The 27,958-nt window shown below is 43.5% G+C and overlaps 1 protein-coding gene across 4 annotated transcripts; it reads right to left on the reverse strand.

The window, feature by feature from the left end:
- Positions 1 to 94: 94 nt before the first annotated feature.
- Positions 95 to 27,899, reverse strand: NBR1 (NBR1 autophagy cargo receptor). 4 transcript variants are annotated; one of them, XM_037033499.1, is made up of 23 exons: positions 27,786 to 27,875; positions 27,155 to 27,311; positions 26,637 to 26,706; positions 26,110 to 26,222; positions 22,972 to 23,034; positions 22,257 to 22,275; positions 21,454 to 21,476; positions 15,084 to 15,278; positions 14,541 to 14,615; positions 13,849 to 14,063; positions 12,734 to 12,901; positions 12,166 to 12,375; positions 11,541 to 11,700; positions 11,152 to 11,442; positions 10,287 to 10,436; positions 9,733 to 9,808; positions 9,101 to 9,211; positions 8,671 to 8,838; positions 6,892 to 7,318; positions 6,045 to 6,139; positions 5,347 to 5,404; positions 4,496 to 4,604; positions 95 to 1,456 (listed from the first exon to the last, which is right to left on the reverse strand). In XM_037033499.1, exons 4-23 carry the CDS (start codon positions 26,209 to 26,211, stop codon positions 1,283 to 1,285), a joined length of 2,889 nt encoding a protein of 962 aa, XP_036889394.1. In that variant the 5' UTR covers positions 26,212 to 26,222; positions 26,637 to 26,706; positions 27,155 to 27,311; positions 27,786 to 27,875; the 3' UTR covers positions 95 to 1,282. The 4 variants fall into 4 exon arrangements, with proteins under 4 accessions (XP_036889394.1, XP_036889393.1, XP_036889392.1 ...); XM_037033498.1 differs by lacking the exon at positions 26,637 to 26,706 and having other exon boundaries at positions 26,110 to 26,220; XM_037033497.1 differs by lacking the exons at positions 26,637 to 26,706; positions 27,155 to 27,311 and having other exon boundaries at positions 26,110 to 26,220; positions 27,786 to 27,898.
- Between the last annotated feature and the right edge of the window lie 59 nt (positions 27,900 to 27,958).

Consider the following 27,958-nt stretch of genomic DNA (forward strand, 5'->3'; position numbering starts at 1 on the left):
TGAACTGACTGGGAATTGAACTGCGAGCCTTTGGTTCACAGGCCCGTGTGCTCAATCCACTCACTGAGCTACACCAGCCAGGGCTCTCTTAGTGTTTTTTTGTAATCTCTCTTCACCAACTGTACCCAAGGCTCTTCTGAAAACAGTGAGGACCTGCACCCCAGGAAGCAAGCTCTTCCTCACTCATCCTGGTGTTAAACCAAAACTTTTCCAGTGTTTGCCCCTAACCAAGTTTTGCAAAGCACCACCCTCTTCTCCCTGTCCTAGCTCCCCAGGGATGGGTACCCCGAACAGATCTCGAACATCCATGAAGTCGTCAGGCTTTCTGGTGCCTCACGCACATGTATGTGCCCACCCCTGAACTTTCCTGAGATTAACGCAGGAGCCTTGCCTTTCCCTTTTCACCTGTTTCTGTTCCCTTTCCCCCACTACTGTAAATAAGATCTGCTCTCACGTAAGGAAAAAAAGTGACAGTTAAATTTACTTTTCCTTTAATAGAAGTTTTTTTCTTTCCTCTATAGGATTAGCAAAATATTTCACACTACCTAATTTTTTCTCCCCTAAATAAAGGAACGGTGTATGCAGGGTTGTAACAGACACTGCTCGGAAGGTGCTGGCGGTTTAGTTAGTAGCACACTACCAACACCTCCCCCTTTCACTGCAGCGCGCAGACCCAGAAGGTAGATGCTCTTAGGTTCGCTAACGGGCTCTTCAGAATACGACAGTGTCAATTCCTAAGTCTTGCAGGGAAATGCCTTTCTGACAGCGAGAGGAAGAGAAACACTCATATCGTGCTCTGGGCATCATCCCAATACCACATAACTATGAGGCTTGGGATCGGGCAAAGAAATTCTGAGTAACTCTTGAAAACAACTTTCAGGGTTAATTTCTTTTAAAAACTGACATTAACATATAACCCCATAAAAACATCCACGTTAACCAAGAAAAATACTCAACTTCAATACAAGCAGAAAGAAAAATGGTTGTATAGGAAGTTCAAGTTATACTCTTCAATGCACTAAAACGGAGAAAGGAGTTCTACTCCCAATCAACCAGAAAGCTGTCTTCCTACTACTCATCAAATGTCTGAAGTGAAAACATGTTCTGGTCTTCCATGTGCTCCAAAAAATACTGTCATACAGGTATTGTCTGGACAATTCAGTGATGGGCTCTACACAGCTTCATCAGATCAAAAATAAGCAAGGGCTTCTCCCCCACACCCCAAAGACAATACAGATCGTCTCTGAGCAGCAGGCAAGGGTATTTAATATGCGGTCACTCCTCAGTAGCGGTGGCTGTACCAGTCATTGTTGTTGACCTGGAGGAGCTCTGTCACAACCTGCAGGATGTTGCAATTGTGTTTCTTCAGCAGCCTCATGTTCAGCTGCCTGTCACAGAATCCCATTTCAAAGAGATGAGCCATCAGGATTGCTGTCTGGTCTTCAGAAACTATTGGCTGTGTGGAGTCGAGAAAAGCAGAATAACATTTTCTATATAATTTAAGTCATACTAATCTCTCCAGACTTAATCAAAATACTAGATTAGATACAAGGGAACGGCACTCCTGTCTGCATGCTACTAACAGCCTACCAGGGGTCAGAATGGGAAGGCCCTGTTTTGTAGGAGGTGTGGGTTGTTCTCCAAGGGCAACTAATGAACTGTCCTCAAGAACTAGGAGGAGCAGGCTTCAGAGGGGACTTTTAGAAGGAAGTATTCTCTGGCTTCATGAAGGAAAGGATGCAAACGAGCTCTGGAAGCCCTATGAAAACAAAGGTGATTCTGAGGATGGGACAAATACAAGCAGGCGAAGAAACTGTTACTGGAAGTTGGTATGGGGAATTTACTCAGACATGCAAAAGAGCTGGACAAAACACTGCCTGCAAAATTACATCCTACGTTACCTTCTAGGTTTTTATTTTTATCTTATTTATTTATGTATGTATGTATGTATTTATTTATTTTTATCAATGTATGGTTGCTTCTCATGCATCCCCTGCTGGGAACTGGCCCCTGCCAGGAACTGGCCTGCAACCCTGGCATGTGCCCTGACTAGGAATCGAACCACGATTATCTGGTTCGCAGGCCCAAAGGTTTTTTTTTTAATTGTAATTGTTGACTGTTATTCTAATAATTGTGGTATTACCATTTTCATAGAAGTGATCCAGGTAAGAGGGATCTAATACTCATTCACTCCCTCTTTGGGCCAGGCATTGTGGTAGACGCAACCTTCCTAAGCCCTCCTAACACTTCAAACACCCTGACCCCTTCCATGTACTCACTAACTGTACTGAGTATCAGTTCTCCTTCTTTATGAAGACGGAGCGACAGAATACTTCCTATTTTGCAGGGCTGTTGATAGTAATAAGATGGGAAAGTATGTAAATGTGTTAAACACAGTGTCTGCCATTTCCTTCTACATGTAAATCATTATGCCCGTCTTCCCTCTTATTTCAGAATTATCCATCCTTCTTGCCAAACTGATCCTCCCAAGTGTACTTTGCTTTGTATTTCATAACCTCTAGCTCAGAAATCTTTTTCTACTGATTCTCCTCCCATCTTGATTGTTAATCTCCGCTACTGGTTTGCCCATCTTTAAAAATGTTTCCCTCAGCCCTGGTTGGTGTAGCTCAGTGGACTGAGCACGGGCCTGTAAACCAAACAACAGCGGTCCGATTCCCAGTCAGGGCACATGCCTGGGTTGCAGGCCAGTTCCCAGCAGGGGACGCACAAGAGGCAACCATACATTGATATTTCTCTTCCTCTCCTTCCCTTCCCCTCTAAAAATAAATAAATCTTCAAAAAATAAAAATGTTTCCCTATGACTTATTTATGTATCCAAGCTTTCACTTTCTTTTCCCTTTGTAATCCAGCTACTTTTTAAAAATTTATTAATTTTTAGAGAGGAAGGAGAAAGAGAAACACTGATCTGTTGTTCCACTTATTTATTCATTCATTGGTTAATTCTTTTTTTTTTTTAATTTTATTTATTTATCTTTAGAGGGGAAGGAGAGAGGGAGAGAAACATCAATGTATGGTTGCCTTTCCTGCGTCCCCTGCTGGGAGTTGGCCTGCAGGGAACCCGCCTGCAACCCAGGCATGTGCCCTGACTCATTGGTTAATTCTTGTATGTGGTCTGAACGGGAATCAAACCTGCAACCTTGGTGTAAAGGGATGATGCTCTCATCAACTGAGGCAAGCAATTCAGCTACTTTAAAGCGAGACATTCTTGCACTGTCAAAGTCCTCTCCCCCATTCCCATTTCTGACGCTGCTGGCCATGTCCTCCTCATTAAGGCACCCTTTCCTAAGCTCCAGCACAGAACTCTCTCCTCATTTGCCTCCAGGTTCTTACTCTTTTCTTTGAAGGGGCCCTCCTTCTTTCCATGATCCTTAAAGGCTGCTTCTTGCTTTCCCCATTATTCCTGGAAAATCTCATCCAATCACATGGCTCCTGCTATAACCTGTATACAAATGACGTTAAACTCCAGGCCAAATCTCCCCCATGACCCAGATGTATATACCCAACAGCACCCTGGATAACTCTACCTGGATGTGCCTCAAATTCAGCACCACCCAAACTGACCTAATTTTCTTCTCCTCCTGCCCAAATATATTCTTCCTGCACCTCCTCTCTTAATGAATGGTACTACTGATTGCCTAAATCAGAAACTCAGGATTTAACCTTCACTTCTAGCCATTTAATCATAGTCTCCAAGTTCTGCCATTTGTCTACTTCTCTTTTACCCCCCTTTTCCACCTACGCATAGATTCTCAAACAGATTTCCCAGCTCCACCAGCTTCCACACTAAAATAACTTAACAACAAACAAATCTGACCATGTTAATTACTTCCCTAAAACTCTTCAATGGCTCCTCCCTCCAGTGTTCAAATAAAACTCCAAACCACTTAACACAGCTCCTGCTTGTGTAGCTAAGGCCTTTTCTTACTCTTCCTAGCCCACATTCACCTTCTGGACTCACACTTCCAAGTCTTTTTACATGCTGCTCTTGGGCTACAATGCCCTTCCTATTTCTCTTTCCTGGCAAACTTATTTTCTTCCTTTAGAACTTGGTTCAGGCACCATCTACCAGGGAGTCTTTCCTGCACCGGCCCAGCGGCCCACATCGGGCTGAGAGAACATCGGCAGCTGTCGGGAACACCAACACAGCACCTCACACTCTGCTGTGAGCACCTGTTTACCTTACCTGCTTCCCACCATCTACAGCAGGACTGCAGCCTTATCATCTGGTAGTGCCAGCACTTGAAGAGCTCTCTACACATAATAGCTCCTCAACAAACGTAGGTCTTTTGCCTTTCCTCCCTCAACAGACCTGGCCAACGTCACACAGCAAGAAAAGTGGCGAAACTGTGTCAACCGAAGACTAACCCTAAAGCTTATGCTTCATACGATGCCATGCTACTCTCCAACGCGGACAGAAACTGCTGTTCTCCCCAGCGACTTGGACACGGTCCAGGAAAATAAAGCAGGCACTGACCTGCGCAGTGACTGGTGGTCCAGCAAACAAGGCCTTGTATGCGGAGGCAGCAACTGACAAAGCCCCTTTCACTAGCCCTCCGGCAATGCCGCTTCCGTGGTGGTGGTGCCTGTGAAGGAAAGAGGCGTTATCCCCCTAAAGAAGTGCGAACATTCATTACCTTCCTACAAAATAACCTTAAACTCTCATCCTTAAAATGAGACCTCCTTGAGAAAAAATCGGTTGTAGAAGAGAATGTAACTGTTTTCACATCAATTTCATAGCTACAAATCTTGGCTGAATGTAGGGCCCAGTTCCACTGCCGCAAGATACAGGACACTGCAGAACACTCCCAACTCTGGTGACCGTGCCAGCTTCCAGTCCCAGCCGAAAACTAACGTGCTCAAGGGCACAGCACTGTGTTGGCAACCTGTCTGCTCCACCATCACCTCAGAGGACACACCTCCCAAAGAAAATGTAGTTTCTGTGGACACTGTATGGAGGAGCCCACCTTGACAAGGCTCTGAGGTGACTGGGACGGAGAGGCAGCTGTGTCTGAGATGACTGGGACAGAAAAGCAGGTGTGTCTAAGAAAAAGGTACTAAGATGCACAGTGGGCTCGCCCTCCCTGCCTTCCCCTCTGGTGCAGAGAGTGGGCTGCATTTGAGGGCACTCCTTTCCAGCGTGGAAGCGAACACTCCGAACATCAGCTTTAGCCCTCTGTTCGGCACTGCTCACAAGCTCTAGGAGAATTAAGAACAAAGAGGAATGGCGGCTCTCCTCTGCTCTCTGAGCGACACACGCTTCGAGAGACTTGTTTAAGCAGAAGCAACACTTGGGTATCCGCCTGCGGCTGCACAAGGTCCAGTTACCTTGAGTGGTCATAGGTCTTCTGTCTGCTGTTTACAAGTCCTGATGAGCCTCTGGGCTCTGGAAACAAAAGAGCTGTTGGTTAGATGCAGCATGCACAGCACCCAGTATTCCTTACCGCTTGGCAAGGCTACCACTGGGGCAGGTGGCAACCTTGTCACAGTGCTTGAAGCGTTTTTTAAGTAAAATATTTAGGAACCTTTCCAGGTGGTTTAAGGCATGAGGAGAAACTGTCCAGAACACAATGCAAGGTGACTGGTTTGCTGGAAAAGTTCTGTGACCCTACCGCACTGATTTATTAGTTAAGTCCTTTTTTTGGTCTTTGAGGTAGAGTGCCAAGTGACTTCTGAGGGTCTGGTCACAACTTCAAGGTGCTATTTTCCTTGTTTTGTGGACAAGGAAACAGACCTGCAGGTGTCCCGAACCTGCCAAACCATGGCAAGGTCACACAGTGAGGAAATATGGAGCTGGGGCTAGAACCCAGGCTGGTCTGGCTCCAAAGCCTGTGTTTTTCTACCACAGCACAATGCTCACCTTTGTGAGGTCCCATTTAATAATAAACACTGTGCTAGAGGAACACAGAGTGAGTCAAAGGGCAAGTTTCTAAAAACTGCCAAGAATCACAAAGACAGTGCCTATTACCTGGTTTCCATCAGAAAAAGAATGCAGGAAAAGAGCTGCAGCCCAGCCTGCTCATTACCTCCTGCGATCTGCTCAGGGACTGCAGAAACGTCTGGCATGGTGACTGGTAAATCCACTCCTGGGGAGCCAGGAAGCTGCGCATAAGGAGGGCTCCTTCGGAAAGACACAACACGGAAAGGAGGTTGAAGGGGCACCTGCGGGAACGGCAGGGACACAGTACACAAAGCACAGCAGTGCCAAATTCTTTACAGCAGCTTCACGTTTCTGGTCCAGATCACATGTCTGAATTTGGGGACCAGGTGAGAAGGGTTCATTCTCTCTGGTTCTCCTGGTCAGCCACAGTCAAGCTAGGAAGACTGGCGGCATCTTGTCACCTCCCCCTGCACCTGGTGCTGATAAAGGGCGACACCTCCCTGGGAGAGCGGTTTATTCTAGTCAAGGCTCCACCATTTTCCATCCTGTGAGAGCTCAATGATGTAGAATCCAGTAGAGCATTAAAAATAGCCTCTGGTTTTACAGTATACTGTCTTTCCATGATGGATTATACTTCCCATTTATACTCTATGGGGTTAAGGAGAGACACATTTCCGCCACCTTTGCCCACGAGTCAACAGAACAGAGAGGAAGGGGACAGGGAGCTTGTGTTTAACACCCTGGCCCTCGGTGACCACAACATGTAGACAGATGCTACTCGGATAATTAAGATTAACTAAGACAAGTATTTCTTTGAATACAGAATCCACAAATACTGGGAAGTACAACGTTTATTCATCTAAATTCAGGCTTTACTATGGGAAAGTCTCTTCCCATGCTGGTGGGAGGAGGGGCAGATTTTGAGATCAAGTTGATTCCTTTCTCTTTATTTCACCTCTGAAGAACAGCCAGCTGGGGGGTATAGATGGTACCTGGGCAGTTGTGGTGGAGGCCCCACCACCTCTGGGGTTAGGGGCACTGTGTCCAGAGTCTGTGAGGTCATGAGGATGTCACTGATGCTGTGCCCCTGGGGCTGGTTTCCCCCTCCAGGGGGTCGTTCCCCAGCCTCAACTGGTTCCTGCCCAGCCTCAACCCCAGGATCGCCTTCAGCCCCTCCTCGCTCCAGGCCTGGCTGCGAGAGAGCAGAGCTGTACATGGAGTCTCCCAGGGGGCGGCTGGTATCAAAGCACTCGGGCAGGATGATGATGTAATCCTCTGAAGAAGCAGAGGACTGACTCTGAACTTCATCTTTGAGCTCATCTTCCTCCTCCTCCTCCGCAACAGCTTCTTCCTCAGTGATATGAACCATCTCCTCTCTCTCATCTCCAAGTGGTCCCTCTTCAGGTAAGGCAAATTTCACTAAAGGATAAAAGCAACCAATTTTAAGGCATGAACTAAAAACAGCCCCTGGAGTTCCCCTTATCTGGTAAAGCCTTGTGGCTCACGAGCTACAACTATAAAAGCCAGAGGAGTCTTGGCTGGTGAAGCTCAGTGGATTCAGCACAGGCCTGCAAAGCAAAGGGTCTCAGGTTCAATTCCTAGTCAGGGCACATGCCTGGGCTGTGAGCCAGGTCCCCAGTTAGGGGCGTGCAGGAGGCAACCACACACTGATGTTTCTCTCCCTCTTTCCTTCCCTTCCTCTTTCTCTCTCTCAAAAAAAAAAAAAAAAAAAAAAGAGCCAGAGGAGAGGGGAGCTCAGAGGGAAGGTCATTGCTGGAACCCCATCACGACCATACTCTAAGTCTGAAGCCTACGCACAGCTGGACAGAACCAAAGCCCACAAACGAGGCAGGCAGAGATAAGCAGGCGCCTGAGAGTGCTATGAATCTTAAAACAAGGAGGCCCCATCCCTTTTCCTCTTCACATAACATTTAGTATACTGAGATGGGGTCAAACCCGACAGACTAGCTTGCAGTGCTATAGAAACAGAAAATGTTAGGTGGGGGGTATTGTAGGACTATATGCCTACTTTCTTCCTCTTTGCAAATTAATAAGCAGTCATGGTGGAAAATTGGCAAGGATGAAGGAGAAAAAAGTACCTACCACATAATCCTAGAGATACTAGTATGAACATTTTGTGTTAAGTTCTTCTGGACTTATTTGTTATATGTGTATTTTAAACAAAAGTGAGACAAATAGTACCTAATATTCAAATTTAAATACAATAAACAAAAACAGTATCTTCCCATATCATTTTGATGCACTAAAATTTGAATTTTTGTATAGTTCCTGAAATACACTGTACTGGCTCTACCTATCTGGTATCTACAATTTTCTGTTACAAAGAAATTTCTTGTAGTATTTAACTTCGACAAACTTCTTTCAGTACTCCTGCTCACACTCACTGTTCCCTGGACTGTGGCCACTGGAGAAAGGAGACAATTCAGCTGCGCATGGAGGTCTCTGCTAAGGAGCTCTCGTCAACGCTCAGGAAGACCCCTTATTGCACTAGCTGCTGCTCCTCCATGGCCTGCAGCTATAATTCTGTCCCCAAGTCAGTACAGAAATGAGTTATGATGGCTGCTTTGCTCCCAAAACTAATTAAAACGGTTAAGTACAGTATGTAGAACCTAAAGAAACAACCACGATCTGAATTGTAACGAAGGTCACCAGGTCTCCACTGTCGGTGAAGAAGAGCGCTTCTATCTACTCAGGTCTGACCACCGCAATTCAGGCACCACCCTCCGGGTGCCCGAATTCAAGACACTCACTGTGCAGAGACTTTTGTCTGCAGGGTGGGGTGTGATCTGGGGCAGCGTCCAAGGTGAGGGATCGGATTACAGTCTCACACACAAACTGGGTCCCGCTCAGGTCATCTTCGGCCTCTTCTACTGAAGTAATAATATTCTCAGCCCTCCCCTTTGCTGATGCCGTGGAATCTGAAAAGACATGAATCTTGTCTCTACTGGGTGTTTAAAGCGTTGAGAACCTTTCTCCAGGTGTGTACCCGTGTTGACACTATGGCAAGGAACAGCCGCTGGCCGTGCCACGCCAGGGTGAAGAGGCTTTAAAAAACGAGGTGCTACAGAAGACCCACTTGCACACCAAGGTAAGGTTAGTTGGGAGGAGGGGTATGCGTCAAAATAGGGTGTGATATGGAAGGGGAGGATGCAAGCACTTCACAAACACTTAACCCCTTACCAGAGAGTGCTTTACTTCCCGCCCCTTCACTCTCTTCCTGTATCTGCCCCAAGCCCGGCTTCTCTATTAAAGGACTGTCATGTGGCAGAGGAGACATGCAGGGAGTCATATCTGGAGAACGAAGACAGGAGAACCATCAACAAAGAAAACGCATCATGTCATCAAAGTCAGTGTCCAGAAGCAGCAGCTCACAGGCTTCTTGCTTCCCACAGGGCTGAAATAAACCCAGGGATGTGTCAAGACCTGTTGTAAAGAACTTCTCCAGACTATTAGGCGAGTATCTCAGACAAGTGAATCAATCAATGCAGAAAGGAGCATAAATGGTTGTTTGGTCCAAAAGGCATTTCCAAGACAGAAACATGAATGTAAAGGAATAAAGGGACACAAACATCTAGAGGAAAATAGAGATGAGAGTCCCTTTATGGTGGAGAGGACTCACACAAACTTGAATTGTTGCCGGAGAGACAACAGGGAAAAAAGGGGAAATGGACACATGGGCATGGCTTTAGTACCACACTGCGGGAGACCTCCTTGCCATCTGTTTACTAAGAATAAACTACCACCAGATACAGGCAATGGTTCCTCTGTGCCTGTTAATGAAACAAACAAGGTGGACTGAGGGACATTCTTACCCACAGGAGTGTTGTGGGGCACTCTCTCCAACTCCTGGACAATGTTTATATCCAGCAGCTCAAAGGACAGCAGGTCCTGGGGAAAGAGGGACAACGTTAGGTGGCACACGCTAGAGCTGTGCTTTGTCTTCATGGGCCTTGCCGGCCACTGAGCTCCACATTACTCTAGAGTAAACTCTGCCCAAAGTCATGCCTCACCCCAGTCAAGTGAAAACAAGGGAGTTAAATGGACATCAGATGTTCAAATAACCAAATGGCAGGAAAGAGAGAAAATACAGTGTGGGTGAAGGAGAACCAATAGGCAGAAATGAAGAGGCAACTAAAGGGAAGTTGTGGTGAAGCACAAGAATGGGTTCCCAATTTGGAGAACAAACATTTAGTTTAAAAACTTGTTTCTACAGATCTCCTTGCAATTTGATGCATCAGACTGAATCACAGTGGGCATCTCTCTACATTCTGGGCACGTCTCTGGTTATATCACCTTCCCTTCAACAAGGTGAGAACTCCCTCCCCAGTATTTGTCCCTTGCCCCTCAAAAGTGCTCAATTTTCCACCTGGGCAGTTAAAAGGTCCACAGATGGGATGTAGAGGTCCCTCTCGCTGGCAACAATTTTTGTCTTCTGTGAGATGCAACATTTTTTGTCTTCTGTCTGCTCACTTGCTTCACCAAGCTGAACTTCTTCTTTAGCCAGAAGAAAAGCTTCCTACAGAGAAAAACCATTAGGACAAATTTTAGGCCCTTCAATAGAACTCAGAGAGGCAAGCTGACAAACAATGCTGCCCCTCACGTTTTAAACTTGTTTTAATATAATTTTAGAGAAATGTTGCAAAAATAGTACAAAATTAACTTATTCACCCCCTTTTACTCAGCTTCTCATAATGACAACTACTTAGATTACCCTCTTAACAATAGTCAAAACTAGGACACTACCACCACGTAACTAAATTTAAACAGTAAACATTGTAAAAAAAGTGCCCAATACAGAGAAGCTGCCTCAAAAAAACCCCCCCAAACTAAAAAAAACACAACCCCCCCCCCAAAACCCTGCACCAAGTAACAACTAGGGCAAGACTTCATTAGTATTTAGGGAACACACGCAAGGGACACTCAGGAGAGACGAATGTTCAGGAGCAAAGCCATCGGTCCAGCAGCTCACAGGCCAGCCAGGCAGCCCTCCTTTCCCTAGCATGGCAAAGAGGTTGGCAGTGCATCGTTACAAAGAGATACAAAAGCATGGAGGTCGCCTGCACCAGATCTTAAGGGTACACAAGCAAAGCTCCACCCCGAGGACAAGACCCAACGTACGCTTTTTTTTAGGGGGGAGGGGAGGGTGGTAAAGCTAGCCTTTCTAGATTTCTGGAAGAAAGACCAGCTGTGAGTGGGCTTTTTTAGTTCTGGTCACCCCTTCCAATGCTCACCTCTTTCTGGCAGGTGAGATCATCAGTTTTGCTTGGGCTGATCATGTCCTTTTCAATGTTATCAGAGCTCTCTGCGGAGCAGAAGGGATCCACTATGATACTGCACCAGACCCGAGGTCCAAACTGCTGGCCTTTGTGAGAAAGACGCCAATGGGAAGTATATGTTCCCTCCAAGGCTGGGGCAATGAACTCCACAGACACAATTCCCACATGGCCAGCCTTCAGGCAGGGAACCAAAACATCCTTCTTTTCTGTCGAAGCCATAGTTAGGTTTCCCCACATGAACTTGAGCTGAAATGAACAGTGACAAGAGAAAGAAAGCAAGCTTGCCAGCTGAGCAGTGGGTCACTTTAAATCACTTCACCTTTACATTTCTGTGGGAGAAATACCTTTGTGTCTGTACTCCACTTGACACTTCCTGTATTTTTCATCCTCCAGTGTTTGATAAACTTGGTTCCTGGCTGAAGGTGAGTCCCATCAGGCAAATTCTCATCCACGAATGCTGCACTGAGGGTCGGTGTAGCTGGGGCACAGGGCTGCAAGGGGAGCCTGAACAGAAATTCAGACACTCAGTCACCTGCTGTGGGATGTGATGGTTCTAAGTAACGAACACCACAGTCTGAGACTCTGACTCCTGAGGATGGATTAATGCATTTGACTTAAGTAACACTCACAACATTTTTTACAAACAGAAGACAGATCTGATTCTTGAACTAAAAAGCTTTGATGAGAATAACTAAAAGCATCTATAAATAAAACAGCCAGAGAGTCAGGCTTAAAATATTTGCTCCTTTTGTTTCAAATCCAGATTGCCTCCAGTGAAAAGCGGTCACACCACCAGTTCTGGACCTTATTGGTGCCTATCTTTCTGAAGAAGGCAACAAAGGAAGTGTCAAAATAAATGTTCGAATCAGAGAAGGAGAAATTTTAAGCGTTTGGGTGTTAGAGCCACAAATAAACATGAGGGAAACTGGCTGAAGTTCCAGTCCTAGAGGGCTGGACCTCGAGGCTTACATCAGGGTGTTGGACTGCAGCAGGCCCTCGGGCCGGCCCGAAGGAGACCTGGGGCTCTGGAGTCCATGGATGGAATTCCACAGATGAATCTTCCTGCGGAGTTTAAGCTGCTTTTTCAGTTCCTTGACCTCTGCTTTGCGCTGTTTCTTCTCGGCTCGCAGCCTTTGCTTTTCTGCTTTAAGAAAGTTCTTGTCAACCTGTTTCTGGAGCCTGTGAGATAACAAAGAACAGTATTAAAAACAAACCTCACAAATCCAGAAGCTATTTTGAGCCACCTGAGTTCTCCATTAGTGTCAGCTTCTAGTTTAGTGTTTCTTTTCATTTTTTAATTGACACTAGTCAATCAAGTTATATAGGTTTCAAGCATATAGTTTAGTTTCTTAACCTCTTTCTACAGTTCTCATTTCCATTTCATTACCTTTGGATAACTGTCCCAATCACTGCACATCAACTAGAAATGGGCAGGAAATAAGCAGACTATTTGTATTTGTAGTTTTGTGATTCACAGCCTGTCACCAGAACCAAGAGGCCAAACAGAGAACACATGTCCCATGTATATGCCTTTTACCTGGCTTGTTCCAGAGCAGCAGGAAGGCGGGGAGCAGAGAACCTCGAGTGAGAGAACGGTTCCGAGGAACCCACAACAGGTCTCCGCAACTTCAGCAGGACATGGTTGGAGTCATGGGCATATGGCCCCGATTCACAGTCTTCACAGATGTTGTAAGAGGGGCAGAGACTATGAGGAAAAGAAAGGGCACTGTGGGAAGCCCCAGAGGTGGGGAGACGCGAGACCAGACCTCCACATTTGCTCTGTTACCAGCTAGGTGGTAACCTGAGCATGCCACCCAAACACGCCATGTCTCAGTTTTCCCCATTAATAAAATGAGTACAGTAACATTTAACCTGTATCTATTTCAAAGGAAAATCTATGGGAGGAAATAAGCTATTAAAGTATTTAGAAGAGAGACAATTTCTGGTAATCTAACTTTGGGGGAACGTAATTTTGTCTGGCTCTGTTAATTCAAATGCATATCTGAACACAACAGTCTGAATAGTTATTCAAATACCCTTTCTTTTATTATTTATTTATTTACTTTTAGAGAGAGGGGAAGGTGGGGAGAAAGAGAGGGAGATAAACATCACCGTGTGGTTGCCTCTCACACACGCCCTACCAGGGACCTGGCCCACAACCCAGGCATGTGCCCTGACTGGGAATCAAACTGGTGACCCTTTGGTTCACAGACCTGTGCTCAATCCACTGAGCCACAGCAGCCAGGGCTCTTTTCTTTTATTTTTTAAGGTTTATTTATTCTCATTTGAGAGGGAAAGGGAGAGAGAGAAAAAAAACCCACAAAACACACTGATGTGACAGAGAAACATCAATCGGCTGCCTTGTGCCCATGTCCCAACTGGGGATCAAGCCCGAAACCCAGGTAAGGTGCCCAGACTGGGAACTGAACTGGCGACCTTTTGGTTATGGGACTACGCTCTAACCAACTGAGCCATGCTGGTCAGGGCAGTTATTTTTCCTTGTGGGTGAAGAATAGCTGTCTCTGATCCAGAGCTGCTATACCTGATGCTCAGAGATAAGAGTACATACAGTTTTCCATCACTTCCCCAGAATGCCAGGAAGGCCCACTCTAAGGTCTACTAGTACCTCTGCATTCCCCAGCGACTGCTCACCTGCACTGGTAGCGCACACCAAAGATCCTCCTCTGGCAGCTGCTGCAGGAAATATGCCAGTTGAACTGGTTTTCTGGCAAAAACAGTTTTTCCTCTGAAATAGGCATTGAGACCTCTGAGGGACAGGAACCCAAGGATGAGTTCTGGAGGACAAGCTTCTCATGTAATCTCTGTTCAAGCTTCTCAACAGTTTCTTGAACCACTTGCTCTCTGAACTAGAACACAAAACAGAAGGTTGGGGTGGGGTGGGAAAACCCCTCAGTCCAATACTGGGAAAGGCATGAAGATACCAAATAGACTTGAAACCTCACCATCTGTGCTTTGATATAAGAACATAATAAACAGACAATATTACTGAATGAATGAACAGAAACATAGCAAAAGAAAGTGTGTTCCTCCCACAGCTAAAATGGTTTAAAAAGAAACAAACCCCAAGAAATCCTTTTGATGAGTGAATTTCCAACTTCTTCCTTCTTGAGCATACAGATCTGTCCCTCTCCCTCATATCCTTAGAATTAAACATACTCTTTTTCTGGTACATCACTGCAAAGGCTGAGAGCTTTCTCTACTGGAACTACTCTAGTTTGGAAATTATTACCTACCAGAGGCAGCAGCCATTTGGGTTTGGTTTTCTACTTCTTCCACATCTCTCACATGTTGCTGCTAAAACCCAAGCCCCAGGGAACACTCACTGTCTCCAGGTAGCGTGTGAACCAGTCCGGAGGCTCGTCCTGAGGCTGGTCTGCATCACAGGGAGCAAGTGGAAACTGCCACAAGAAAACAAAATCAAAATCTTGAAAATTACTTTTTATTTCTATTTAAAATAATTTTCCTGAAATGTATTGAGTTTTGGGGAGCTTTGGTCAAATAAAACGTGATAAAAAAGGAGAGACAGTATGACGGAGTATAAGAGAAAAGTAGTCTCTGTGTCATTCTATTCACCTGCCTCTCCAAAGGTTACCACTGTTACCAGTTTCAAAAAGTCAGACAGAGCCCTGGCCAGGTGGCTTGGTTTGGCTGGAGCATTGTCTCATACACCAAAAGGCTGTGGGTTTGATTCCCGGTCAGGGCACATGCCTGGGTTGTGGGTTAGGCCCCCACTGGGGGGCACAAGGCAACTGATTGATGTTTCTCTTCCTCCCCTCCCTCTTTCTAAAAAAAAAAAAAAAAGAAAGAAAGAAATCTTAAAAAAAGAAAGAAAAATAATTGTAGAGAAAGGTCCATTTTTTTCATACCTGTGCTGCAGGTTCCTCTGGGGTCTTCATATCTGCTCCCAAGACTCTCACCAGTGAAGAATAATGTGCAAGTGGCTTCTTCCCTGCCCTGGAAACTGGGTGTTTTTCTGCTACAGCTGGGGTTGGAGCTTCATCAAACACACGATGGCCTTCATGGACTTGCATCTGCAGTTGGTTTCCCTGCTTAACTGCCATCTGAGAGCACATGTTATGGAACAGAAACATATTGTGTGATTTCTTTTCTAAAGGAAAATTCAAAGACACTCAAATAGGACTTTTGGTCAAGACGGAGTAGATAAATGAAATACTTGCCTCCTCCCACCAACACATTAAAATTACAACTAAACTACAGAACCACCATCATTCAGCACTGCCTGAAATTTGGCTGCATGAAAACTCCTACAACTAGGAAATTAAAGCAGCAGCCAGCCCTGACCAGCATGGCTCAGGTGGTCGGGCATCATCCCACAAAGTGAGAGGTTACCTCCTCGATCCCCAGTCAGGGTGCACACGAGAAGCAATCAATCAATGTTTCTTTCTCACACACAATGTTTCTTTCTCAAAGTGATATCTCTCACTTTCTTTCTCCTTTCCCTTCCCCTCTCTCTAGAAATAAAATCTTAAAAAATTAGATGACACATTGATACTCGTAGGAGAGGCCAAGACATGAAACAGCTGGTCCCAGACCCATGTGTGGGAGATAAATATTGGGAAGGGTATCTTGGCAGCAGAGGTCCCCAATAAGGAGCAAGGAATCCCAGGCCCATACCAGGCCCCCCAGCCCAGGGTTCCAGTGCCAGGAAGAGACATCCCCATAAATTCTGGCTGTAAAAAACAGTGGGGATTGTGGCTGAATGAAACACAGGGCTTCTGGAGTCCCAGGAAGTTCCTCTTAAAGGGTCAGTAGGGGCAATTGTTCCTTTGATGAGCCCTCTCCCCACAGAGCTGGCAGGTGGGGGTCATATCTGAGACTCTATCAACCTGCTTCATACTGTTTGCCCCACCCCACCCAACTTTCAGGCCCACCTAAGCTATTTCCAGTGGGTTTTCCATACAAATGGCTTGTCTTGGCTCAGTCTTCAGGTTTTCCTAATCTCTTAAGCGAGCCACATCTGGCCTCAGTGAGCCCCATATCTCTGCTTATTGACCCCAGTCTTTGGTTCACAGCTTGGCCTCTCCTGGACACCTCTAAGCTCAGCACAAGTAGCAGCCATCTGCAGATCGCTTTGTAGTTCATGTCGGGTGGCTCCGGGCAGAACACAGGTGGCAGCTGACCTTGGCCTGCACCTCCTGGGAGGCCCCAGAACCAGCTCACAGAGTGGACAGCTTTAGACCACAGCCCACCACCTCCATCAGTGACAAATTCAAGGGGCAAACTCAGCAGGCACCAGAGTCCCACAGAGGTTAAGTCCTGCTCTGGGGGGTATGCTGCTACACAGCTGAAAGGCGATCACAGCCAACCTTTGCAGGTGATTGGCCTGGGGGTAAATCCCTTCTGCTGACATGCCAACGGCAATCAAGGCTCAATTACAAGAGGGGGGCATACACAGCTCTCACAGGGAGGGGGGAACACCGTGACTGCCCTGCCTGGGTGATCAGGGCAGCTGTGCCAGGAACCTAGAGAACACCTACTACAACAGGCCACTCTACCAAGCCTGGGAGATGTAGCGGCTCTACCTAATTCACAGAAACAAACACAAGGAGGCTGCCAAAATGAGGAGACAAACACATCCCGAATAAAAAAACAGAACAAAACTCTATAAGAACACATTTAACTGAAATAAAGAATACATTAAAAGAATCAACAGTGGAGATGAAAGTGAGGATCAAATCAGAGATTTGGAAGATAAGCAAGCAAAATAAAAATCAAAACTAAAAACACCCAATCAGAACAGCAAAAAGAAAAAGGAATAGAAAAAAATGAGGATAGTATAAGGAGCCTCTGGGACAAATTCAAACATACCACCATTTGCATCACAGGACTGTCAGAAAGAGAAGTCAGAGAGCAAGAAACTGAAAACTTCTTTGAAAAAATGACAGAAAACTTCCATAACTTGGTGAAGGAAATAGGCATACAAGTCCAGGAAGCACACAGAGCCCCAAACAAGAAGAACCCAAAGAGGCCCACACTAAGACACATCATAATTAAAATGCAAAAGGTTAAAGATAGAGAGAGAATATTAAAAGCAGCAAGAGCCCTTGCCAGTGTGGCTCAGTTGGTTAAAACGTCATGCCATAAACCAAGGCGTTGTGGGTTCATAGGTCCTTCTCTCGATCAGAGTACATGCCTAGGTTGCAGGTTCGGTCCCTGGTTGGGGCACATATGAGAAGGCAACTGATCGACATTTCTCCCTCACATTGCTATTTCTCTCTGTCCCTTCCCCATTCTCAAGATCAATAAGCATGTACTCAGGTGATTTTCTTAAAAAAGGCAGTAAGACAAAAGCAGTTAGTTACCTACAAGGGAGTTCTCATAAGACTGTGAGCTGGTTTCTCAACAGAAACCTTGCAGGTCAGAAGAGAATGGGAAGAAATACTCAAAGTGATGAAAAGCAAGGACCTACAACCAAGATTACTCTACCCAGCCAAGCTATTACTTAGAATCCAATGACAATGTGTATTTTGAAAAAGAACGAGCTAATATTTGAAGCCCTGAATGGATGCAGAGAATTCTAGATAGAAGAAACATTTCCAAAGATGGCCAAGACAAGAAAAAATGAATAAAGGAAGTTTTTCTGCTCAGCTACTCCAGCAGAAAGGAGGATCTTTTCCTGCACAGCAACCACTTGACCAATGAGGCTGTTCCAGCTCAGCCAATGAAAAGCTGTGACACTTCCAACTCCCAGTTCCCTCCAATTAATTCTTTGTTTACAACAAAGAGGGCTGTTTACAACAGCCCCACCCCCTTTCAAAAGAATAGTCCTGCCCTGGCCAGTACCTCTTTTGGCTGGAGTGTCCTCCCCGTAAACCAAGATCACTGGTTCAATCCCAGTTCCCCATCAGAGTGTATAGAAGTATCAACTAATGAATGCATAAGTAAGTGGAACAAGAAATTGATGTTTCTCTTTCTCTTTCACTCTCTCCCTCCCTCTAAAACCAATTTAAAGAAACAAAACCAGTCCTCTCCTTTGTCTCCTCAACTTGGGTGTGGCTGACCATTAGACCGTGATGTCCAGAACTGCAATTCTTTGTTATACCTGAATAAACCCATTTGGTGGAAAAGGGGGGGGAAAAGGATAGAAGGACAGATAAAGAACTTCTTAGACAAGAAAAAACTGAAGGAGTTCACTACCAAACCAATATTATATGAAATGTTAAAGAGTCTTCTTTAAGAAGGAGGAGGAAAAAAGGGCAGAAACATAAACAATAAAATAGCAACAAATACATTACCAACAATTTAATCTAAAAAACAAAACAAGAACAGAAGCACTCATAGATATAGAGAACATTTTTTTTTATAAACTGTGTTTTATGTACTCATAATTCTTTTTTTTTAAGATTTTATTTATTTATCTTTAGAGGGTAAGGGAAGGAGAGAGGGAGAGAAACATCAATGTATGGTTGCCTTTCGTGCGTCCCTGCTGGGAGTTGGCCTGCAGGGAACTGGCCTGCAACCCAGGCATGTGCCCTGACTGAGAATTGAACCGCGATCGTCTGAGTCTCAGGCCGGGGCTCAATCCACTGAGCTATACCAGCCAGGGCTAGATATAGAGAACATTTTGACAGTTGCCAGATGGAAGGGGGTTTGGGGAACGAGTGAAAAATGTAAAGAGATTGAGAAGTACAGATTTGTTGTTATGTAATAGTCATGGGATGTAAAGTAGAGCACAGGGAGTGTAGTCAATAATATTCTAACAACTATGTATGGTGTCATATGAGTGCAAGATTTATCAGGACAATCACTTAGTAAGTTATACAATGTCTGATCACTGGGGTGTACACCTGAAACTAATATAACAATGTATGTCAACTATAATTGAAAAAAATTTTCAAATGAATTAAGAAATGACACTCAAACAGAAGAGGTGTGGTAAATTACGCTGAGAAACATCTGTTTAATTAAATCAAGTGACATATCATGTCAGCCTGCTGTTTCTTTGCCAAGAATGTTAACTAGGAATGGTTTTGTAATTAAAAACACAAAAGTAGGTTTTTAGTGCAGCACTTTATTAGGTGAGATTTTTTAAAAATTAACTGTGTTACTACTTTTCTGTTTAATTGAATTTTATGTAGGTCTTCCTTTATGGATTTTAATCTCAACTTTTCAAAAAAGTCAATACCAGACTACCAGAACCTGAGACACTTCAAGTTATATCATATAGTGAAGTGTTTATTTTCCCAGTAAGAATAATGTTTTGGAAACCATGTTTAAGTGGTCACTCCTTTTTAAAGAACATCTTAAAAATCCTATTTTGAAAACTACTTCAAGGAGCGTTTGAGGTTCCATGAAGGTACTCCAGTGTCCAAACAATTACAATTCCATGAAGTTTTAGCTTCCCCAACTTGTCACCCAGTGACAAGAGCTATTCTTCAATATTTTACACATTAGGCTTCTTTTTATAAGATTTTATTTATTTTAGACAGAGGGGTAAGGAGGGAGAGAACATCAATGTGTGGTTGCCTCTCACACACCCCCTCTCTCACACACCCCCTACTAGGGACCTGGCCTGCAAGCCAGGCACTGTGCCCTCACTGGGAATTGAACTGGCAACCTTTTGGTTCACAGGCTCAATCCACTGAGCCACACCAGCCAGGGCAAGGCTTCTTAAGATTTCATTTTAAGACATTCCATGGCCAATAATTTTGAAAGATATTATTTAAATCAGGGATCAGCAAACTTTTTAAAGGGCCACATAATAAATATTCTAGGCTTACAGGCCACACAGTTTGTCACAACTCTGCTGTTATAGCAAAAAAGCAGCCACAGACAATACATAAGAAACTAATATGGCTGTGTTCCAATAAAACTTTATTTATAAAAATATATGGCCAGCCCACTAGGTATAGTTTGCCAAATACCATTTTAGACCATAAGTCAAGAAGCTTATAGTAAAATGTGTGGTAAAGCTTATAGAAAAAAATTGTTTAAGAAAATGTATCTAAATATAAACATGGGACCTTAAGTATTAAATAGTACTACTATATAAAAATAATATAACTGAAAAAAGTTAGACTCCCGAGGTCCAAGATTTCTGCCAAGGTAAACTAACTGATTGTGGGAAAGGTATTAGTTTTGAAGATCTCAGAAGACTTTAAAAATGAAACTACTATAACTTCTGGTAACAGGATAAAAGACAACCAGGAAAAGATACATAAAATTGAAGGGGTTTGGGGGAACAGCATGCTGAAATAGCTTAAAAGCAAAGGAAATAGGAAGACTACATGAAATTGGGGCATGGGGAAATTATGAAGCACGAGAAATTATTAACATAAATGAGTATCTTGACTGTAAGTATGTAGGGAAGGGTCCGAATATCCAAAATCAAGAGATTAGCTGGTAAATATGGATTTCTGAGTAAAAACCAAGAAGACACTGGTTAAGCTATCGAAACAAGTGTCACTCAGAACAGCAACTTAGACCAGAAAAGGTAAATCCAGCTCCCAGTGAAAAAAATCTTGCCTTTCCCTCCCTAGACCAAAAGTGATTATGGAAAATAGCCTAGTCTTGGACTTAAAGTTCACGAGGACAGTCACACTTTGAAGAAAAAACGTAATTACAAAGGTGGGAATGAAGGAACTGTCGGCACACCTTCAAGAAGTGACCTTGAGGAATGCTCTAGTTCATCACTGACAAACAAGAAACTGTGTACAACTGGATGCTTTTCCACATTACACTGCAACACTCTATAGGGGGATCGAGGTGAATGAAGAAGATGAAATGTCAACCAGAAAGCACCATTCCAGAGTTTTGTTATATTTTTAAATGGCAGCACCAAGACCGGAAATGAGATAGAATGATAACTGAAGAAAACAGAGCCCTTTATATTAGGGCTCTGGCCAATAGCTCTGTTGGTTAGAGCATTGTCTCAATACATCAAGGTTGTGGGTTCAATCCCCAGTCAGAGCATATACAAGAATCAACAAATAAATGCATAAATAAGTGAAACAACAAATCAGTACTTCTCTCTCAAATCAATAAAAAATAAAAAATAAATAAACTTTGAAGCAGCCCAATTAAAAAAAAAAAAAACCCTTTATATTAGGACCTTCCCTTTGCTGAGTGGTATGCCCTATTCATCATAGTCTCCCTAAAAATAGGTTTTTCTCTGCTTATATTCATTAGTTTCTCCCCATGGCTAAAGGAATTCGGGTTCAAGTTTTAGTTATAATATTTTTAAGTTATTTGAAAACAAGGTGCAAAAACCATTACCTTAAGTGCTTCTTCATATTCTCCTAAAAGGACAAAAAATGCATACTGTGATATTTGTTCACCAGCCCAAAAGGTTCTATTAAGTACAGCCAATCCCGACTTTTAAGAATTCTTAGCTTACATTCCTTACGTATAAACAGCTACTACATTTTTGCTGACAAACTCCCTTCTCACCACCTTGCGAACAGACGCCACTTGGAGGTTAGCTCTCCCCTTTAAATTCCTCTCTTTGCTACTGAAGCTTCCGGTCATGAAACCTCTACCCAGCTCCCGTATACTAGGCTTAGTGAAGCTCAGGACTCAGGGAAGTTCATGGACAGTGTCGATACTACCATTTCTGCTGGCTTAAATAAGCTTTTGGAGGCTAGCCTGGGAACCTAACCTTCAAATTTAACATTGTTCCAGTGGGAAAGTGCACTCCAACCTCTGAATCTTACAAATCAGCTCCCAGAATACCACTTGTTTATAAATTGACATTTACATATACACCAAATCAGAGACAAATGCGACACCAGAGAACAAGTTATATGTGTTGAACTGGGAGGCATATTTTCAGAAGATTAGCATCTTAAATATAAGAGAACCTCCCATTAAAGCTGTCCTTAGGCACCAACGAAAGGCATCTCCTGATATATAAAAACTGCTCTAAAATAAAAATCCGCTAGGTAACATAATACCCATGGATGAAGGAGTGCAATGTCAATTTATTGCCTACCCAATTCTACTCTAAAAAATGAATACTGCAAGATTGAGTGTATATGGAAATGCATACACCCATGAACAGATGAAGGCTTTTGACTCACCTTGGCTATTGATGGATACCTGTAAAAGAAAAAAAACAACAACAGTGAATTATAACCCTCTCACAACTTAACAGGTTTCTAGGACCAGCCTCACAGGATAGGTGCAAAATCTCAGGTCAGGGGTTCAGCTTTTCCAGTACCATGAGCTACTTGTAACTAATAATTAAGAAACTTTATTGCCTAACTACTTTATCCTCTTTTATTTCAGGTACATCAAGCAGCAGCATAACATAGTAATTAGGAGCCTGGGCTCTGGAACCAGAAGGTATGGACTGAACCCCTCTTCCAAGCTTTTGTGCCTTTGGGCAAGTTACTTAACCTCTCTTGAGCATCAGCTTCCTCACAGGTAAATAGCAACGATAATAAAGTACCTACCTATGCGTAGTGTTGTTTTTAGACTGACACCCTGTTAACTACTTAAGGCTGGCCATTATTATTTGTATTATTATAAACTAAGTGGCAACTTGTGATATACTTAAAACTTAAAATCACTATACAGTTTAAGTTATCTCTCAAATTTTCTTCTTCAACGCTGCTTCCCAATTTCTCAATTTCAAATGTCACCAGTCAGCTTGGAGCATGCAATTATCAAATACATTTAAACCACTACACAAATGAGGTAAGCAGCATTCTAAACTTTCTGAGCCCCTGACCAGTCCTGAGATAAGATCCCTAATTCTGAGTTTCTGGCAATAGGTGCCATAATATACTTTACCTCTTCATTTTCCTCATCCAGGTATTTTATCTGAATAGTGTTCAGATCAAAGGAAACTTTGACCTGCAAATGAAATGTACATAATCTATGATCAAAATATCAAAAAGGTCGTTTGTAACAGAAACCTGAATGTCATAAAAAGAAAGAATGGGCATAAAAAGTAAACATTTCATACAGTTAAAAACAATACCATAGCCCTGGCTGGTGTGGCTCAGTGGACTGAGCGCTGGCCTACAAACCAAAGGATTGCCAGTTCCATTTCCAGTCCAGGGCAGTGTCTGGGTTGTGGGCCAGGTCCCCAGCAGAGGGCCTGTGAGAGGCAACCCCACACTGATGTTTCTTTCTCCCTTGCCCTCTCTAAAAATAAACAAAATATTTAAAAAACACCATAAACAAAGTCAAAACACAAACAATGGACTGGGGAAAATACCTGCAACTTAAAACAGACAAAAGGTTAATATCTGCAATACACAAAGAGCATCTGCGAAACTGCTAATAAAAGATTAACGACCCAGGTAAAGTGGGCAAAAGTGTACAGAAATATCATAGAAGAAGAAATCAGATATGCCTAACATATATGAATAAAGATGTTAAACTAATAGTAGTCAAAACAATGCAAATTAAAGCAGTGAGATGTCATCTCAACAGAATGGCCAAAAAATAAATAAATAAATAAATAAAGCCATAACATCCAATGTTGTCAAAAATTTAGGTTACTATATTTCTGTGACGTGCTACAAGTGTTTTGCAAAGTACCCAGCAGTATTCATTAAATATTAACATATGTCTTTTGACCCATTAATCCCACTTTGGAACTTTATCCTACAGAATAGTGCATAAGTTACACACAAACAGCAATTCCTTGTAGTTTATTTTATAGGTGGGGGGTGGGGAATAGCCCTGGTTTGTGAGGCACAGTGGATTGAGTGCTGGCCTGAAAACCAAAGGGTCACTGGTTCGATTTCCAGTTAGGGCACACACCCGAGTTGCCAGCCAGGTAGGGGATGTGTAAGAGGCAACCACACACTGATGTTTCTCTGTTTCCCTTTCCCTCTCTCTAAAAATACATTAACATTAAAAAAAAACCCAAAACAAAAAAACTTTTGACTTTGAGGGCATTATGCTAAGTGAAGTAGTCAGACACAGAGAGGCAAATAATGTATGATTTCACTTATGTGGAATCTTAAAAAGAACCAAATACAGACACAGAGAAAAACACTGTGATAGGCATAGGCAGGGGGTGGAAGGTGGTTAAAAGGTACAAACTTCCAGTTGAAAAAACTGTAACTATGTCTGGTGATGGATGTTAACTAGACTGACTTACTACAGTATGTGTATAGATCATTATGCTGTACACCTGAGACTTATGTGCCAATTATATCTCAATTAAAAAAACAAACAAACAATCTTTCAATAAGGGATGGTTAAATTATAATACAATATGATAATACTATGGACAATCTATGCTTTAAAAAATGAACTTGGGCCCTGGCTGGTGTAGCTCAGTAGATTGAGTGCGGGCCTGCGAACCACACAATCGCGGTTTGATTCCCAGTCAGGGCACATGCCTGGGTTGCAGGCCAGTTCCCAGCAGGGGACTCATGAGAGGCAACCATACATTGATATTTCTCGTTCTCTTTCCCTGCATCTCTAAAGATAAATAAATAAAATATTTTTTAAAAAATGAACTTGGATTCTTATCTATTCATTGAAAACTATTGGGTAAAAAAAGGAAGCTGCATACTATAATGTTTATAATATGATCCAAGCATGATATTTGTATGAACATGGAAAATGTGGGTAAATACACATAAAGATGTTAACATGTAAAGATGTTAACATTATCCCAAAGAGATGGGAACAGTGGATGGAGGGAGGGGGGCAATAGAGGAATATTAACTTTTTTGGATGGTTTCACTTCTACTTATAATGGGTACATATTACACTTTTATAATGTAGCATTTACAATAAAGAAAAAAGGCAAGCTGTTAGCTAATTTAACTACTAGGGAAAAGAATAACTGTTTGATTTTCAGATCATCTGACAAACCAGATCCAACTTTCTGGATACCCATGTACTGTCTGGGACAGTGTAACGAAGTTATCTGCTGGAGGACAGAGGGCTGGAGTGGACTATAGTTTGCGGTCTCTCCATGATTTCTTTTTTTTTCACTTGCCATAACACACAAGCAGTTAAAAGGTCTTTACTAATCAGGTAAAAGCAGGTTTAACCAAAGGGTTTTGTTAGATAAACAGTTACACAGGAAGTAAAATATTCACAACTGCAAACCAAACACGAGTACAAAGGGCAAACGAAGAGGAAGGAAAGCATTAACCAGCTTGCCCCAACCCCCAGAACCCTGAGCTTCTGTCTAAGCACCAGTAGAAACTCTTTCTGCTCAACTTTGAAATAACCTGTGACCTAGCAATAAAAGCAAGCAACCAGGGCCTGCAAAACATAAGTTCTATCTTAAATGGCTCACAAACCACAGGAACATATTTGCTCTCAGGCGAGAGAACATTCCTCTGGGGCCTGGTTTGGGTGGGGCCCACACCAAGTCATTCCTCAGACTGTTTCTAAAATTAATAGGTTTTCTATGTTCTATCTCTCTTAATAACTTTACCTTTCCTTTCTAAACGCTTCAAAAGAAATTTGAAGAGTTTAATATTCTAATTTTTAACTCTAAAATTTAAGAGTTAAATATTGTAATATTTATTAGAATATTGCCCTTACTGGGGCACATCTCCTATATGAATACTGAATCCTTATCAAAAATAATGTTCCAAAAGGCTCAGAATGATCATCATAATGACTTTGCAGCTATGAAACAACACTGCTAAAAATAGCTACCTTTGCAGGAATGGGAGGGGGGGAAAACCTATGCTTAAAGGATGGAGAAACAAAACAAAGTTAACACAGCCCCAACTGGTGTAGCTCAGTGGGTTGGCAATTGTCCCCAAAACTGGAAGATCGACACTTCCCATCAAGGCACACAGGCCTGAGTTGTAAGGCGTGCAAGAGGCAACCAATCAATGTTTTCTCTCTCACACATTGGTGTTTATCTCCATCTTTTTCCCTCCCTTCCCTTCTGTCTAAAAATAAATAAATAAAATCTTTTAAAAAAAAGTTAACACTCACCATAGCTTCAACATCAGCCCAAGTTGTATTTTCTGGATCAGAAACCAAAAAGCTTTGAGTTTCCTTTTTAAAAGTAACATTTAGTGTAACCTGTGGTTCCATGTTGTGGGGCTAGAGATGAGAGGAAGAGCAAGAGAAAACACATTAGAGAGAATGTAAACTGCACAAACATACATTCAACAAATACTTCTGAAGATTTAATCTCCCCCATGAGTATGACAACCTCACAATGTTATCATAAGGATCAAATAAAAACGTGTGTGCAAGTTCTTTGAAAATGTTACTCAAATGATAAATCAGTCTTTAGAACCAAAAATAGTTCGTTTTTACACAGCGTTAAGTACTGTCCTGTGAAACAATTCAAAACAACACAAGGTCGTTTAAAAGGACCTTGAAGGTTTGAGGATCAAGGATTTTTTTAAATCCGGAAACAATTATCCCCCAATTTCTTGTCATTCTTTGTCTCCACCTAGAGTCAAGTTCACCACCAAAATAGTAATACCGGTTTCTAGCAATCCTGCTGACACCTAGTCCTCCGGAACGCAGTTTTGGAGGTCCTTAAAACTTGGAAAGAATTCCCTGCCAGCTCCCCAGAATCTTGGGCAAAACAATCAGGGAAATGAAGTGACGAAATCAGTCTGCCGAAAAGTGGGGCTCTGAAACAGTCTTAACTTTTCCGCTTCCGAGGAACACACTTCCCACTTTTCCGAGAAAACTAATCTTCCTCCCCACTTCTCAAATTACACAATTGGAAATTAGTTAAGATACTTTGGAGCTCATCCAGTTGGTCGGCTGATGAGAAAACAGGAAGTGGGGGGAGGCTAGCTCAGCTGGATCATATCCAGATCTTCGTAAAGAAATGCCGCTTGGCTTGTACGTGAAAATTCTTATAGCGAGAGCAAATATCTTGAACTTGGCGAACACCAAAGCTATGGCTAGGCCCATCTGTCCTTGCAGGTTTAAAGACAATAAAATCACGAAGCTGGCGCCTAGGCCTTCGGCTTTTATTCAACGGCATTATAATTACTTCACGCCACTGACTCACCTTCGCTTGGCACAAGTCAGCTTTTCCTCTACGTTGCTTTTTTTCAGGATACCAGAAATCTTTGACGAAGCAGGCCTGGGAACCTGAGCTTTGGTCACTGTCTCCTCCAGAGGCTTGTACAAGATATCCCTGACGTTAGAACGTGTGACCTGGAAAGCTGGGTGTTTGACAACACAGAAAAACGGCACCTTTTTAATACCAGAGGTGCCTGAGCAAGGAGGCTACTTCATGAGGTCCTTAAAAAGAGAGGGACGGGGCGAGGAGAGTGTGTGGTCATTTTTTTTCCTTCTCGCAGACTTCACGTTAGTCTCCCAGCTATTGTTTCCTAGCACTCCATGTCCCAGAGAGTGCCACCACCCTCTCAGGACCCGCTCCTTTTCTTCGCCTAGGCCCTCTTTGTGCCGGTGAATCTCAGCCTTCCCTCAGCAGAAGCCGGCCGTTCCGAGCCGTGGCCGGCATCCGCCCCCTCAGCGCAAGTACGGCTCTTCCCACCCAGTCACCGAAAAGAACGGCTATCCCCCGAAGCGGAAAAAGTCGCCCCTCTTCTACGAAAGGTTCCTCCTTTGAACTTCCCCAAGCCCTCTCAGTGAGACGTGACCCAACCCCCAGGTAACCGCAGCAGCTTACTTACCAGCTTCCCGCCCCCGGGGGGCGCCGCTTGAGGCCACCGCAGGGACCGTTCGCTGCCAGCTCTGCTGCTACCCCTGCGGGGTGAATCTAACATGGCGGACAGAGACCGGGCCTAGTCCCCAGTTTCTGAGTTTCCGACAAGATGATTGGCTTTGACTACTTGTCCCTCAAAAT

This window comes from Sturnira hondurensis, unplaced genomic scaffold (assembly GCF_014824575.4).
Source record: "Sturnira hondurensis isolate 20B ecotype Veracruz unplaced genomic scaffold, ASM1482457v3 Scaffold0021632, whole genome shotgun sequence".
In the NCBI taxonomy this organism is placed as follows: domain Eukaryota; kingdom Metazoa; phylum Chordata; class Mammalia; order Chiroptera; family Phyllostomidae; genus Sturnira; species Sturnira hondurensis.

What these genes read in the sequence shown, in the direction of transcription:
- NBR1 (XM_037033497.1), bottom strand. Translation starts at nt 27,878, where the DNA reads ATGTTAGATTCACCCCGCAGGGGTAGCAGCAGAGCTGGCAGCGAACGG. An exon ending in GCTGCTCTGGAACAAGCCAG is followed by an intron (nt 12,376 to 12,733) that starts GTAAAAGGCATA and finishes GTTATCTCACAG; the next exon opens with GCTCCAGAAACAGGTTGACA. An exon ending in ATCTCACCTGCCAGAAAGAG is followed by an intron (nt 10,437 to 11,151) that starts GTGAGCATTGGA and finishes TTTTCTCTGTAG; the next exon opens with GAAGCTTTTCTTCTGGCTAA.